At 41.4% G+C, this 16559-nt stretch overlaps 1 protein-coding gene across 12 annotated transcripts in view; it reads left to right on the forward strand.

Annotated features, from left to right (window-relative positions):
- Positions 1 to 16559, forward strand: part of NF1 (neurofibromin 1) — a 248319-nt gene that overhangs the window by 59568 nt on the left and 172192 nt on the right. For all 12 annotated transcript variants that reach the window (XM_078154810.1, XM_078154813.1, XM_078154812.1 and 9 more), the window contains exons 8-11: positions 914 to 1071; positions 10437 to 10610; positions 11647 to 11769; positions 12497 to 12571. In XM_078154810.1, the coding sequence (XP_078010936.1) occupies positions 914 to 1071; positions 10437 to 10610; positions 11647 to 11769; positions 12497 to 12571 (530 nt within the window). The remainder of the gene's footprint in view (positions 1 to 913; positions 1072 to 10436; positions 10611 to 11646; positions 11770 to 12496; positions 12572 to 16559) is intronic.

The raw sequence follows: 16559 nt of genomic DNA on the forward strand, positions 1-16559 counted from the left end.
TTGGTGTTTTTTCAGTCCCTTTCCTGCATTTGGAAGTCAGAGAAAGAGATAATTTCCTGTTGGAATGATGTGATGTGTGTGGTTTTTAAAAATCATGATAGTTCACAGTTCCGTGGCACTCCAAGGCTCGCAGAAACACTTGACATCATGTCATTTGTTCGTCACTGCTGTGGCTGGGAGGGGCGATGCTGTTGTTATTTCTATTTCACAGAGGAAACTGAGGCTTCAAGAATTTACTTAAATGGACCACTAAGATTAACTCCTGAAACCAGTACTTTGAGGTTTCAGGTGGCATTATTTCCGATGCGGGTTCTAAAACACCCCCCTCTCTGTCTAGGGAAGTGAAAGTGAGTCTTCCTGGCCATAAAGGATTGAGACACTTATTTCAATATCCTTTTAGAGGCTTTTTTCCGTTCTGGTGGAACATGATCTGGGAAGGAGTTGGTGCCACAGACAGCCAGGTTTATCGAAGCACTGGCGTCTCTGTGTCAGTATGCTGTTTGGTTAGGTCCTTTTCTTCTTGTGTTCTCTAGTTATTCACTTCGTTTCCTTTGGACTACAAACGGTAACATGCCCACTTGTATCCAGTTGACTTACCTTCTTCTCTGGTGTCAAGCTCTTCTGAGCAGAACACTTTGTTTAAAAACAAATAAACCAGTTAGAAGAGTTTGTCCCATACTGTACTCCTTTACTGTTGGGGAAAATAAAAGAACATTGTGTGGATTGTTCCTTCCTGCTGCTAGATTTGATAAAGATAATTAGACGTTTTGGAGAATACTTCCTATTGCTAATTTTACATGCTACCTTCCCCTTTTTTTCTGTAGAAATGAGAGCCTTAATTTACTACATAGGCAAAGGGCAAACTATATTTTCTTTCCTAATAGCGTCATTTGATTTTTTTTTTCCCATATAGAATGTGCAGAAAAATTATTTGACTTGGTGGATGGTTTTGCTGAAAGCACCAAACGTAAAGCTGCAGTTTGGCCACTGCAAATCATTCTTCTTGTCTTATGTCCAGAAATAATCCAGGACATTTCCAAGGATGTGGTTGATGAAGCGAAAATGAATAAGGTAAAAAGAGCAAATCTGTTTCACAGAAACAGTAGAGAACTGAAGCATTGATTTATCCCAGAACAGGTCATCCCGGGCCAACCCCATTTCCTTTTTTGACTGGCATGTGGGATTAAGGGAAGGCCGTTGATTGTTCACCTAGATGCTAGCAAATCACTTGACAAAGCCCCTAGTGCTCGTCTTGAGGACGAAGGAAGCATTGTCCAGGTCAGCTTGGAAGAGGATGCTTTCATTGGAGTCCCCTGGACTCATCCCTTTGGCTCCATGCTGTCCAGCAGTTGCATCAGGCTTGGGAGTTTCAGTTAAGATGTGGGGTCATCGATAAGGTGTGATGAGGGGTCGAGGAGCATCCTTTTCCCATATACTCTAGTGATGATCTAAAAAGGGAATGAGATTGTAGAATGATCAAAAATCCATAGAGGAAATGCTGGTAAGCTCCTTCTTCTGTTCAAGATTATACCAAAAGATAGCTAGAAGCCAGAGCACTGGAACAGAGAGCCTGCTGGGAAAACCAGCATGAGTTCAGGTGACCTGGACAGAAGACCATGGTGGGCTTCAACTAGGGAAGATTCAAGGGTGATCCAGGCTGCTGCAATGCTCCAACCAGAGAGAGAGTCCTCTCTAGATCTCTGACTGGGCCCCCGAAGCTTGCCAGCTCTTTGACAAGAGAGCCATGTATCAGGCAGGACCCAGCACATGGAGATCAGCATCAAACAGGGTCTGACCATCTCAACCAAGAGCACCCGAGGAGTTCGAGCTTGGCTCTTTGGAATAAAGTCCTGAATCAGGAGCGAGCAGAAGACAGTGGAATGGTACGAAGAAATCTTTTGGGTGAAGGGATGCCAGGTTGGTAAAAATGAGATAATGTTGCTTAGCCTATGGTAGGTACTCAGTGAAGGTATGTTCTTCGCCCAAATAGAAGAGAATAGCTTCACACATATAAATAGATCCGCTGGGAGAGAAAAAGATTGGTCACAATGAAATAGGAGGTCTGGAGGAAAAAAATGGAAGAACAAATGGCTTAGAACAGAAGGTAGAAAACCATATCCAAGTTGTGCCAAACAATACTCAGTGATTCCATGAGACAAGAAGAAATATTAGAACAAAATAAAAAAGATTGAAAAATAGAAGAAAATGTCAGGTACCTACTATTAAAAACAACTAACTCAGAAAAGAGAGAAAATTATGACCCTCCCCCCCCCAAAAAAATAGGGATAAAATGGTAGAAAGAAAGCCTGGATAATATATTTCCAGACCTCAGAAATGGAAGCTTCCCAGATTTACTAGAACCAAAGGGAAAAGTGACACTAGGAAGAATCCGTCATTCACCTCTTGAGAAAAACTTCAAAACAAAAATTTCCAGTAACATCATAAATAAAATCTACCACCCTTGGGTCAAGGAGAAAGTACTGCAAATAGCTGGAAAGAAAGAATTCAAGTAGTAAGGAACCAGAGTCACAATCACGTGGAACTCGGCAGCAACTGCTCTAAAGGACAGAAAATTTTAGAGTATTTTTTCATAAGACAAAGTACATAGGTTTATAAACAAGATTCACTTTTCCATACAAAACTTCATTTAATCTTATAAGAAAAAATAATGGATCTTTAATGAAATAGAGAACTTTCAGTCATTCATGATAAAATGACCAGAATTATGTAGAAAATTTGCAATGCAAGCACAGGGTTCAGGAGAAACCTAGAGAGGGAAAAAATTGAAGAATCAGAAGAAGCTAAATGATGAAGCACTTTGTGTTCTAATGGGGGGGATGGGATAAGTGTTTCTTCAGAATCCTAAAGGCTTCTATGGAAGTAGGAACCCTAGATGGTGGTTTTTCCTGTATTTTGATGGCCTTAAGAGAAAAAAGAAAAGATGGAAGAAAGAGTAAGTGAAGAAATGTGGAATAAGGGGAAAGAATGTATTTTTTTATGATTAGGGTAAAGAATAAGAGTGTACAAACATGGAGGAAGTGGTAGGAAGACTGAGCGTTACATGAACTGCAATCTTTTCTTAACTGGACGAAGGAACGTTGAACACACCGGCATACACATATATACAAAGTATTTGGTGTAATATATTACGTTCGACAGGTAAATGTAGGGAAAAGGAAAGGGAGAGAGGTATTTAAGAGGGAGGTTTGTCTCAGAGGGGATAGGTATAAAACACACTTCAACTTTGGGGGGTAGATTGTAAAGGGGGCATTAATGGGAAAGAAAAAGAGCATAAGAAACAGTGATCGGGGTTTGTAAAAAACAGGAGAGGCATCATTGTGACAGATTAGTTCAATTTCAGATCACTGTATTGATCACATTCCTTCTGTTTCACCAGTTTCTGTCTAAAGAGGTGTTGGGGAACAAAGAGGAAAAAATATGAGAAGCTATAATGAATGGGGAAAAGGCACAGTTAACATGAATGTGAATGGGATGAACTCACCACTAAAATGTCAGAGCATAGTAGAGTAGATTAGGAAGCAGAGTCCACTAATATGTTGTATGTAAGAAACACACTTGAAATAAAGATTCACACTGTTAAAACACAGGGTTAGAGCAAAATCTGTTATATTTCAAGCATAGCAGTGATGATCTTAGACAAGGCAAGAACAGAAATAGACTTAAAAAAGAGATAAACAGGAAAATTACATTATGATTAAAGGTGCAGTAAACAATGAATTAATACCAAAGTTTAACATATATGCATCTAAATACTTAAAGGAAAATTTAGTTGAGCTATAGGGAAAAATAAACAGTAAAGCTCTAATAATAATTGAGGACCTCAATGCGCCACTTTCAGGCCTAGACCAATCTAACTAAACAGAATAAAACAAGGAAGAAGTTAAAGATCTGAATAGAATTTTACCAAAATTTGACATGATAGATTTCTGGTAATTACTGAATGGGAATAGAAAGGAATGTACATATTTGTGGCAGTATATAACATCTTAAAAATTCACCATATAGTAGAATGTAAAAACCTTACAGACATGCAGAAAAGCAGAAATATTAAACACCTCCTTTACTGAAGACAATGTAATAAAAATTCTAGTCATCAAAAGATCTTTGGAAAACAAAGATTAAAAATTAAATGGAGACTAAATAATCCTACAGAACTGATGGGTCAAAAAAAACAACTAACCCATCATGAAAACAGTAGATAATTTCATCAAAGAAAATTATGAAAATGAGATAGCATAGTGACATTTTTGAGATGTAGCCAAAGCAGGCTTTAGGGAAAAGTTTGTTTCTCTAAACACTTTCATCACCAAAGAAAACTTAGATTAATGACCTGAGGGTGCAACTAAAACCCCCCTAGAAAACTGACATTAAAAAACACCAATTAAATGCTAAAGTAGAAATTATTGAAATAAAGGAAAAGATTAACAGAATTAAAAGCAAAAAACCATTGAATTAAATAAAACTAGGAGCTATTTTGGGGGGAGGGGGAAGAGGGGACCAATGAAGTAGATTAAATATTAGCCAATATGATTTTTAATAGTATTTTATTTTTTCCAATTACATATAAAGACAATTTTCAACATTCCTTTTTTGAAAGATTCTGAGTTCCAAATTTTTTCTCCCTCCTCTCCCCACTGCCCAAGATGGCAAGCAATCTGATATAAGTTATACATGTGTAATAATGTAAAGTTGCCACATAGCTAATATGATTTTTAAAAAGGAAAAGCAAGTTATTGGTATCAGTAGTGGAAAAGGATTCACAACAAATGAAGATGAAATAAGGGAAATTATTAGAAAATATCTCATACCACCACAGCACAATAAAACTGACATCTTAATGAAATTAATGATCATTTTCCAAAACATAAAGTGTCCATTTTCCTCGTCCTCTCTTCCTTTGGCATTTCTCTGGCTTTCTATACTGTTGACCACCATCACCTCCTGCATACTTTCTCCTTGGCTTTTTGTGATACTGCTCTCTCTTTCATTTCCTCTTTCCTGCCGCATCACTCATCCTCAGTCCTCTTTTTGTGGGTCATCATCCATGCTGTGCCCTTCTATATGTGAGTGTATCTCAAGAATCCATTCTGGATTTTTGGATCTACTCTCTCTACACTCACTGTATGGGTGACCTCATAGGTTCAGTTTATCATTCATATGACTCTTATAACTAAATATCCAGCCTAGTGTCTCTTCTTGAACTCTGGTTCCATATCTCCAGCTGTCTCTTTGGTGGTGATCTTTTGAGGGACTTGTTTATTTCTACTTTATTTTTCTATTTTTTTTTTAAATCTTGTTTTCTTTCCTTCTGCCACCCATGCTTCCAAATTGGTGTGTGTGGGGTGGGGTAAAAGAGAAACAAAACCATCATGAAAAATATGCATAGTCAAACAAAATAAATTCTCACTTTGGTCATGTCCAAAAAGTGTAAGTCTCTATCTTCACTCTGAGTTCACCACCCCTCTGTCAGGAGATGGATAGCATGTTGCCCCATTTATCTTCTGGAATCATAGTTAGTCATTGCATTGATTAAAGTTCTTAAGTCTTTCCAAGTTTTTGTCTTAATCATGTCGTTTTTAAAAAATCTTTTTAAAAAATTTGTTTATTTTTAGTTTTCAACATTCATTTCCACAAGATTTTGAGTTCCACATTTTCTCTCCATCTTGTACCTCCCCCCACCCCAGGATGGCATGCATTCTGAATACCCCTTCTCCTGATCTGCCCTCTCTTCTCTCTCTGCCCCCTTCTCTTATCTCCTTCCCCTTCTATTTTCCTATTGGGCAGGATAGATTTCTACACCCCATTGCCTGTATATCTTATTTCACAGTTGCATGTGGAAACAGTTTTTCACATTTGTTTTTAAAACTTTGGGTTCCAAATTTTCCCTCTCCCCACCCGCCCTCATTGAGAAGACAAGCACGGGTTATACATGTGTAGTCAGTCATGTTACTGTTTAAATCATTCTCTGGGTTCTGCTCACGTCAGTCTTCATGATTTCACAGAAGTCTTACTAGATTTCTCTGAAACCATCCGTTTCGTCTTCTCTTATACTGCAGTTATTCCGTTACCATTACCATATACCATACTTTGTTTAGCTGCTGTCCACCTGATTGACACCTCTTTGGTTTCCAGTGCTTTACCAGATTCCTATTTGACATTTCTAACTGGATGGCCTATCAGCATCCTAACCTTAGCGTGTCTAAAATCCAGTTTTTCCTTCTTCCTAACCTCTTTATTTCTTTTGAGGCCATCTCCATCCTTCCAACAACCCAAGTTTGCAAACTTGTAGTCATCCCTGATGCTTTTTTCCCCTCTCCCCAGCGCCCACTCCCAATTCAGCCTTGTTGGGGAGGTAGAATTGACATGTCTCCCATTTCTTTATTCGTGCTACAACCATCCTAATTCAGCCCCTCATAGTCTGTCATATTTTAACAGCCTTCTAATTGGTCTTCTCGTCTCCACTATCTCCCCTTTGCAATCTGTCCTCCATAGAGTTGCCAAAAATGAATTTCCTAGTGCACATAATTAATCATGTTACTTCTCTGTTTGGAAATCTCCATCGACTCCTTGTTGCCTCTGGCATAGAATGCAGATTTCCCAGCTTGGTCTTTAAAGCCCTTCCCGATCTGACTCCAGTCTGCCCTTTTGGATTTATTGCCAGTTACTCTCCTTGGTCCTGCCAAACCGTTCTTCTTGCTGTTTCTCATACATGACCTTGTCTCCTGTCTTAGTGAGCCTTTTCACACGTTGCTCCCTTCCCTGGAGTTCACACCCTCCTGCCACTTCCTCTTAGAAACTTCAGCCCAACCTTCATTTTACATAGTGCCTTCCCTGGTCCCCAACAGCTGTGAGTGCCATCTTCCTTTCCTTTCATACTTCTTTCCCCTCACTGGAAATTGCTCTATATTTACTTAGTGTATATTTTATATTACTTATCTGTGAACCTGTTGAGTCCTCCAGTTGAACATAAGCTCACTGAGGATAGGCACTGTTTTGTCTTTTTCTTTGTATCTCCCAGTACTTAGCGTCGTGCTTGACACATAGTGGGATCCTAATCAGGTTCTGGCGAATGATTGAATTTAAAGGAGGGATGAATGTCATCATTTTCATCGTCGTCTTTGGATCATTATAGCTTTAGAACTGGAAGGGAACTTTGAGCCTATGAAGAGGAAACTGATATCCAGGAATGCTTAAGTGACTTGTTCTGTGTCACATAGGGAGGAATCATAAGATCCAGGATGTCTTGTAATTGGGTTTGAAACTCACTGATACACATATGAGTTGGGAAGGTGTGAGACTAACAGAGTAACTCCTGAAGAAGGTCATAGGATTCTTGATTTTGAGCTAGAAAGAATCTTCGAGATGATCTGCTCCAACCCCCTGATCTGTGGATGATGAATTTGAGGACCGGTGAGGATGAGGGAGTCAGCCGAGGCACACAGAAAGCAGATACACAGCTCAGCCTCCACAGCTGGCGTTTCCTGGTGCCAGGAAGTCTCGGGTGTTTGAGTGGATCACAGATTCGGTAGGAACCAGCAGTGTGATATGGATGCCAAAGAAGGACCTGTTATCCTAGGCTACTTTGGGAAAGGCTTGGTGTACAGAACAGCAGAAGGGGTCGGTCCTGATGCTCTCTGTGCCCTTCTCAGACCACAGGGAGAGTTCTGAGGGCCACAATACAAAATGAATGGCAGTTGAGTAGGTTTTTGAACTAGCTGGTTGGAGTATTGGAGGGGGTTTTATGTTATTTCCTCAATATTAAGTCAGGGTTTGGAGTGGAGAGAAACTCCTTGAAAAGAGAGGGAGGGTGATTTGGATGTTGTTAGATGAAGACAGTCAGAAAACATGAAGTGCTCACCATGTGACAGGCACTGGTCTAAGTACTGGGGATGAAAGGAAAGGCAAATATCATCTCTGCCTTCAAGGAGCTGCCATTCTAGCGGTGGAGACCACCTATAAATACTACAAGCTCTCTACAGAGTAAATGGAAGGCTGTCGGAGAGGGAAAGGAAGACATTAGCATTGGGGGGTAGCCAGGAAGCCCTGTTGTAGAAGGTGCCCTGAGACCCCAGGAGCTGTGAGAATTGGAGGAGAAGGCAGAGGACAACTGCCAGTGGCACAGAGATCAGTGATGGTGTGTCTTATTTAAGGAACCGGGAGTAGCAGCGTTGCAGTGTTCTCGAGCGCGAGAAGGAGAGTGAAATGTAGAAGACAGGCAGAGTAGGCAGGGCCCGGATGATACCAAGCAGAGTTTGGATCTAAGTTAACCGGAAAGTCCCTGGAGCTCTGCGGACAAGGGGGCGCTTGACTGAGATCTGTGTTCTAGGAAAATCCTGTTGGCAGCTGAGTGAAGGATGGATGGAGCAGCGAGAGACTTGAGGCAGGGAGGCCTGTAGAAGGCTGTTGCAGTAGTGCCGGCGAGGCACCATGGTGGCCAGCATTAGAGTGGAGGCTGTACAAGTGGGGAAAATGGGATGGGCACAAGAAAGGTTGTAAATGTGGAAATAACAAGATTTGACAGTGAATTAAATGTGTGGAATGAGTAAAACTGAGGAGCTAAGGATGACACTGAGGTTTCAAGCTTCAATGACTGGGAAGATGGATGGTGCCGTCAAAGTAACAGGAACACGTGTGTGTGTGTGTGTGTGTATGTATGTATGTATGTATATAAGATAGAGCTCTGCTTTGCACCTACTGAATTTGAGGTGTCTGGAACATTGAATTGAAGATGTCCAAAAGGCTGTGGGTGATATATAACTATGGCTCAGGAAAGAGGCTAGGGGTAGCCATAGATCTGGGAGTAATTTGCATGGAGATGATAGTTAAAGATAATTAAACCCATGAGAGCTAATGAAATCACCACGTGCAATACCATGCAGTCAGAGAAGAAGAGAGGGCCCAGGACAGAGCTTTGGGGAACTCTTCTGGTTAGTGAGCATGACATGGATGAAGAATCAGCAAAGGAGAGAGAGAAGAACTGGTCGTCCGTAGGGGAGCAGAACTGAGAGAGAGTCGTGTCATGAAGCCCTAGAGAGGAAAGTGTCCAAGAAGAGAACAGTGTCAGAGGCTGCATCAAGGTCCAGAAAGGGTTGAGAAAATGACATTAAACTTGACGTTTAAGAGATTACTTTGGAGAGGGCCATTTCAGTTAAAAGGTGAGGCCAGAAGCCAGCCTGCAGAGGGTTTAGAAGAGAGGGAGAGGGGTGGAGGCACCTCTTAGACCATGTTCTTGGATGATGGCTGTCAGGTATGGGCTAGTCAGTAAGAGGGCATGCTGGAATAGGAGGGCAGGGGGAAAGGCCCAAGTGCATCTAGATAGAAGAGTTTGGCAGACACAACTTTGTCTCAGCAGACATTGACTCTGAAGCTTGGAGATCAGGGTTCAGAATCCTCAAATTGGCCCTGCCAAGGAAGAGGACTGAAGAATTTAGTAACGGGCCATTCACCTTTTGGACTCATTTCAGGGACTGTTACTGCCCCTGACTCACAAAGGATCCCAGAGTTCTCAGGGTTCTGAGACCCCAGGAGCTGTGAGAATTGGAGGAGAAGGCAGGGAATTGGTCCCTGAGGGTTCAACTCCACTCGTGAAGCCTCCTGAGATGTGGGGGATGGTGCACACCCAGGGGGTTGACATTCAGCTCCCAACATGGGAATCCCTGCAAGCAGAGGAATCAACTGACTGAATGGGGATAAAGAAACAGGACTTGGGTTTTGACCAAGAGCTCCCCTTTTCTACTCAGTGAAGAAAATGAAGAATTGACAGGATTGTTCTTGAGATCTCAGTGGCATCGATACCAGTTATTTGATGTTCGTGGGTATTTCCGTGGGATTAGATTTTGGATTGGGGGGAGGTTCTTTTCAGAATTATTAATAATCGTAGAGGCAGTGAGGTATGAGAAGAGTGCAGGGCTTGGAGACAAGAAAATTCTGGTTCAGACCCCATCTCTGACCCCTCCTAGATTGTAGCAGAAGTGGACTTTGAACTCTCAGCTCTCTGGGGAGGCACATGACTTCCCAAGCTCTTGGAGCTTTTATTTCCTCCTCTGTAAAATGGGGAGAAGAATGCATGTAGTCAGTTCCTCCTAGGGTCGTGGGAAGCTCGAATATGAAATAAGCCTGGTGTTTGGCTCTGGCAGTGACATTGGTGCTGGCATCATCGGTCTGGCTGTTAATCAGTGCCTGTGTGCATTCCTGCAGGCTAGACATCCTCTTCCTCCATCCATGTATTTTCTCAATCTGTCTCTGCTCCCCAGGCTTCTTTATGCAGATGAGGGCAGTGTTGTCAGAAGTAGATTCTTCGTCAGCGTTTCAGTTGAATTGACTTAATCGTGTGTGTGCATGCATGCATGGGCGTATGCGTGTTGTGCACCTTCTTTGATGCATGTCACATCACTGTTTATTGGATTGAATTGCAGAAAATGTTTCTCGACAATCTCAGAAGAGCACTGGCCGGGCATGGCGGGAGCAGGCAACTGACAGAGAGCGCCGCGATCGCTTGTGTCAAACTGTGCAAAGCCAGCACCTACATCAACTGGGAGGATAACTCAGTCATTTTCTTGCTCGTCCAGTCCATGGTGGTGGACCTGAAGGTGAGGTGCTTGGGCTGGTCAGTGGGCTAAGTCTGAGATCAATACAGTTTTACTGGGAACCCTTTCTTTAGACTCTGGATAGAGTTGGGGGTTGGGGTCAGGGAGCCCTGATTTCTGATCCTGTCTCAGACAGTAGCTGGGTGAACCTGGTAAGTCCCTTAAGCCCTCTGAGTCTCAGTTTCCTTACCTATAAAGTGGGTATGATAATAGGGCCTATTTCCAAGGATTGTGATGAAGTTTAAATGAAATAGTGCTACATAAATGTCACATATCATTAATACCAGTTCTCAGATTCTCTTATTTTTTTTAGCTCCTGTAGTGACATGCCAAGCAGTGACACAGTGCACAGAGGGCTGGGTCTGAGGTTTAGAAGACTCATGTTCTTGAATTCAAATCCGACCTCAAACACTTAGTAATTGTGTGACCCTGGGCAAGTCACTTACCTCTGTTTGTGTCAGTTTCCTCATCTGTCAGATAAGCCGTGGAGAAGGAAATAGCAAACCACTCCCACATCTTTGCCAAGAAAACCCCAAATGGGGTCAGACAGGAAGAAAACAATAAAAGACTGAACATCAGAGAGTAATACCTTTTAATAACCTCTCTTGTCTTGATCTGCATATGATAACTGTCTCCATTCTGAACATTTGCAAGGCCAGACATTTCCTGTAGGGCCCTTCAGGTAGATAAGTAGCTGTCTGTGGAAGCCACTCGTGGGCTGAATACAAAGTCCTTGGCCCAGCGTGACTGGCAGACCACAGACAGATGCTTTTACCTGCCTGTTTTCAGTTCAAATCCAGCCACACGCACTTTCTGGCTTTGTGACCTAGGCAAGTCGTTCCACTGTCCTGAGGTTCAGTTTTCTCATCCACACACGCTTCCCCTGCAGAGTTGCAGTGAGCATTTTTAAGTTGCTGAGCAGCCATACCTTTGAGGTGGGGAGCAGTCTTCATCCCCTCTGTGAGAACAGTCACTGCCTTGGTGGATTTGCTGGGCAGGGCCTGGCCCTTTAAAATGCCTGTCTTCTTTCTTTGTGTAGAACTTGCTTTTTAATCCCAGTAAGCCCTTCTCCAGAGGCAGCCAGAATGCCGACGTGGACCTCATGATCGACTGCCTGGTTTCTTGCTTTCGAATAAGCCCTCACAACAACCAACACTTTAAGGTGAGAGAGACCATTGGGTTTTAGCAAAGCGTGTTTGTAATTAATTTATTATCTCTAGTTAGCTCATAGGCATGACCTAGAAACCTCAGGAATTTTAAAATAAACTTTATTAATGTATTTTATTTTTTATGTCACCATAGTTTCCCCTCCTCCCCCTCCTACAGAGCCGTCCCTTATAACAAATAGTTGTGTTTTTTTTTTTAAGACAGAAAAAAAAGAAGAGGAAAAAGTCAGCATTACTGATTAATACAAAGGCAAAGTCTGAAACTATGTACCGGGTGCATCACGTGGGGCCACCCACTTCTGCCGAGGGTGGGGTGGGGGTGTCTGCTCATCTCTCCTTTCACAGCGTGCTTGCTTTTGATAAGTTTGCTTAGACTGAGACTTCAAAAAAAAGATGGTTCTTTCTGTTTACGTTGTTGTTATTGTGTGGCCTCTGCTTCCCTTCCAGTGCATCAGTTCACGATCACATCTTCCCATGCCTCTCTGTATTCATCACATTTGTCATTTCTTACAGCACAGTCATATTCCATTGTGTTCATCTACCCATTTGTTCAGTTATCGTGAATATATTTTCAGTGGTATTTCCATAATGTGTGAAATTCAGGATATCCAGCCAGATTTATTATTTAATATTTTGAGTTGCCCTTTTATTTCTATTTTGTGTCAGTTATTTTGTTAAATATTGTTCATGTTGAAGTAAAACATTACATTTTTTTTTCTATAGATCTGTTTGGCCCAGAACTCCCCATCCACATTTCATTATGTGCTGGTAAACTCCCTCCATCGAATTATCACCAATGTAAGTCTAAAAGGTATTGATTCATTATCTCAGAGTGATCTTTTTTTTAATATATCTTTTAAAAACCAGATTCCTTAATACGCACACAAGCAAGGCAGGAAGGCTTGGGAGCGTAGACTCTAGGAGAGGGTCATTTGCTCCACGCTCCTTTTGTGGGTTTTCCCACATCCCACTCTGACTGTACACATGCTGTGGATGTGGGGACTTCTTAGTCCCTTGTCCCCATGCTGCAGAAAGACACTGGGACTCTTTGGACGGACTGGGCTTAAATATGTCATGTAGGCTAAAAGCGTCAGGGAACACTGCTACTGAGAATATAATGTGTGCTTTCCCTTATTCCTCTCCAAATGAGTTCAAGTCTTAATTTAGTTCTGATTTTTTTCTGTGCACTCTGAGTCGTGGTTGAGTTTGTGTCAGTTATAGGCAAGTGGCTGTCCCCTTTTAAAATCAGAAGCCACATATCCATTATGGCTCATGTCACCCGTGGACTAGTGAGCCTAGGTTGTCCTGTCCATTTGTAGAAGAATGTCTTGAAGCAGCCACCGACGTGTAGAAAACTTGAAGAGCCATTCAGAACAGCGCCACACCTCAACCACGTGACTCTGTGCACGAGTGGGAAGCTGCAGCTACTTCCTGTGCTATAATCAGGAGTCTGATCAGGGAGCTAAAGGCACTGATGAGACAGTCATCGAGATTGTGAGGAATGGTCTGGAAGAGGAGGCCTTGGCAGAAAGCAAAGTGAACTTCTGTGGAATCAGTACTTCTCTTCCTTGTTCCTGTCCGGGAGTCTTCCTGGCGCTCTTGAGGGCCCTCCAATGCTTTTTGCCATATTTAGGTAGCACTGACTTGAACCGTGTGCAGAGTGGCCCTTTTGCAGATTGTCTGTAAAGCAGGCCTCATGCAGAAATCTACTTGAAGGCCAGATTGTGTGCTTATCATGACTAATCTTAGAGGTATATTTGTCCTGCTTTAAATTTAGTGAATTTTTAAAGTATGTTGGTTCTGGAAATTACAAAGAAATTCTCCCACCCCATTTTTAAAGAAAAAATTTTTTCTAAGTAAAAACCTATACATCTTGGTTAAGGGAATTTGGTGTAGAGATAGAATGAGCCCAGGTGGGTTATATACAGTCAAGAATTACATGGACTTTTGTGAGATAGCATTCTATTGGGTGTGTGTGTGGTAGGGAGAAGGGAAGTTTACTATTGTGCTTTGTTTCTCCAAAAGCATTGAGGGGATTCTGTTTGTTACCAAACTATATTTTTGAAATGCTTTTGTTAATTAAATCAGCCAAGGCATTACAGCACTATTTGCTCTGAAAGTTGAATCATATAATTTCAAGAATAACTTAGTCATGTACTGTTTTGTGCATTACTTGAATCTTGTGCTATTTTAAATTTGCAATCTGGAAATTAAAAAAAAATTTATTTTATTTCTTCCTCCTTTTGTCCTTCTAATTATGAAAACGTTTACCAGTTACAGTTGATACTTTTACTCCATTGCTTAAAATTTGTATTTTTTCAAATAAAATCTTAGGATTTTTTTTTTTACTTTTAAAAGTTAGATACTTTAATTGTGAAATATTTTTGTCTACAATTGACTATATAGAGCACTTTCAAGCATGGACTCGGCACTGCTGTAAGTGGCTGGGCTGATCCTCTTTGGGTTAAAGCATGCTGGAGTGGTGCTTCATGCATGCCTCAGTGTACATGGTGACAGTGACTGCGCATCTTTCTCCACTGTAAACAGTGTTGCATGTTGGAAGATATAGTCTGTCTATGAGACAATGCCAACCAGTGTTGTTCTTTACAAGAAGAATATCAAGATTTGTTTAAAAAATGCTTTGAGAGTAGGAACACTTTTCAAGTAAAAATAGGTTGGGACACGGACCACAAAACTTAGGGAGCACATAAAGAATGTTCCCAAAGCATAACCCAAGCACTGGAGTGTCTTCATTGAGGGCGACTTGGTGAGCTTTTCTGGTCACGATGTCCTCCCTAGTGTTCTGTACTACTGGACGTTAAATTTGTAGGACCTCCTGACAGCGAAAGCTAGGACTTTGATTTTAAAAATAAGGGTATACTGTGTAACTTAGTTAGCCTGTCTTTGCTTTGGAAATGTTAGTTAAACATTATCATGTCAGTAAAGTCCCAGGTCCATCAAAGAACAGAAATTCGGCAGGGCATCTGAAGAATATGGGTTTTCTGGACATGCTGACACAGCTTTGAATTCATAGAACTCAGTTCACCTCAGCAGGCATTTCTGGTGCTTGTGAGGCACTGGTAGGCCTCAGGGATACCAAGACAGAAGCGAGATTGTCTCTATGCCCAGGCCCTCACCTTCTCCTGGGGAATCCGGTGTGTGCAGATGTAAAGATGATGAGGTTCATCAGGGGGAAGGCCCCAGTACGGAGAGGATGAGCCCTTGTGTGCAGTGTGCAGTTCCCTGTGGGCTAAAGCAGTTTAGTGTGTTTGCAGAGATGGGAAGTGACTGGACTCCTGACTCCAATACAGAAATTCTTTAGTCCCATCTTTGAGGAGCAGAAGATGGGGAAAGTGCTGGTTGTGCTCTGGGGAATATTAAAGCTTTTCTCCTTTTTTGAACACTTGGGTTGTACTCTCTAGAGGGTTCCAGAACTAGTCTTCAGTTTTAAAAAAGTTTAATGAGGTTTTTAAATGATTGCCAGTGCAGAACCCTGAAAAAAAATGGCCATTTTTTTTATATGGCATATATTAGAGAAGACTTGCAAGCGGATGATGGATCACTGATTTCATCTTCACAGCCCCCCTTGAAAGTCAGTTGAGGAAAACTAGTGTAATTGAGAAGTTGGAAAAGCTAAACACCAACATGCACCTTTGTGAAATATAAATTAATCCTCTCCTGAAGGTGCTCAAACTAGCAATTATGAGTCGATTTTATGTTTGTAGCAAAAGTTTATTCTGTAACTAATTAGTGTAATGGGAATTAGATGATAATATAATTTTCCAGATGAGGGTGTTTAGATGAGATGATTGATTCCAAGGCATTTTGAAACATGGAAACGTTGCTTTAAAAGTATTCCAGAGGGGCAGCTCGGTGGCATAGTGGATAGAGCAACAGGCCCTGGAGTCAGGAGGACCCAACCTCAAATCTGATCTCAGACACTTATTAGCTGTGTAACCCTCCGCAAGTCATTTAACCCTGATTGCCTCCAATTTAAAAAAATAAACAAAAAACTCTAAAATAAAATAAAAGTATTCTGAATGCCTTTGATCTCATGCCATTCTCATTCATGTTGTGTAACATTCCCAGTTGTTTGATAAGGTTGCTATAAAGAAATTATAAATATTTTGGAAAAAAATTATAAAGTGCTATTTACCTGGTTATTTATTACTGTTTTGCTCCAGTTTATTTTAACCTTAAATGCAATTATAGAAAATTGTACGTTTTTAAAAAATTGACTTATTTGTTCAAATAAACTAACGTTTAATTTATTGTGTGTTGAGCATTGTAGTAGGAATCAAGGGAGTTAACCTAGTTTAGAAACAGCTCTTGCTTTCATAAAGCTTAAAAGTCACATTAAAAAAGCCTTTTTTAGCCCAGATCTGTGATTTCATCTATGTAGGGAGCCTCCCCTTTAAGGAAGTTCTTTTACTGATACAGACCAGCAGCCCTTCTCCATCTTAGAGTCTAAGACAGTGAATGGGCTTGCCCAGGTCATCCACTGGCGGAGGGTCAGGTCAACCTAGTTTGAAGACCAGCTCTCTGTGCATTATATTCAGCTGCCTCTCACTTTATTATCATATTCTGTAAATATAATACACAATGGCACACAAATTCATGGTCATCCAGGTACAGAATTTCAAACTTCACAAGGACCTTCATGACTACAGTAGGTGCTTAATAAATGCTCGCTGGATGGCTTGGATCTCAGGCAGCCCTTCCTTTAGAAAGAACCACCTCTGTCACCTGATACATGAGCGGGGCCCCCTCCCATTTTTTTGAAGAG

The sequence above is a fragment of the Phascolarctos cinereus genome, unplaced genomic scaffold, assembly GCF_003287225.1.
Source record: "Phascolarctos cinereus isolate Bilbo 61053 unplaced genomic scaffold, phaCin_HiC Scaffold_5;HRSCAF=322, whole genome shotgun sequence".
Taxonomy (NCBI): domain Eukaryota; kingdom Metazoa; phylum Chordata; class Mammalia; order Diprotodontia; family Phascolarctidae; genus Phascolarctos; species Phascolarctos cinereus.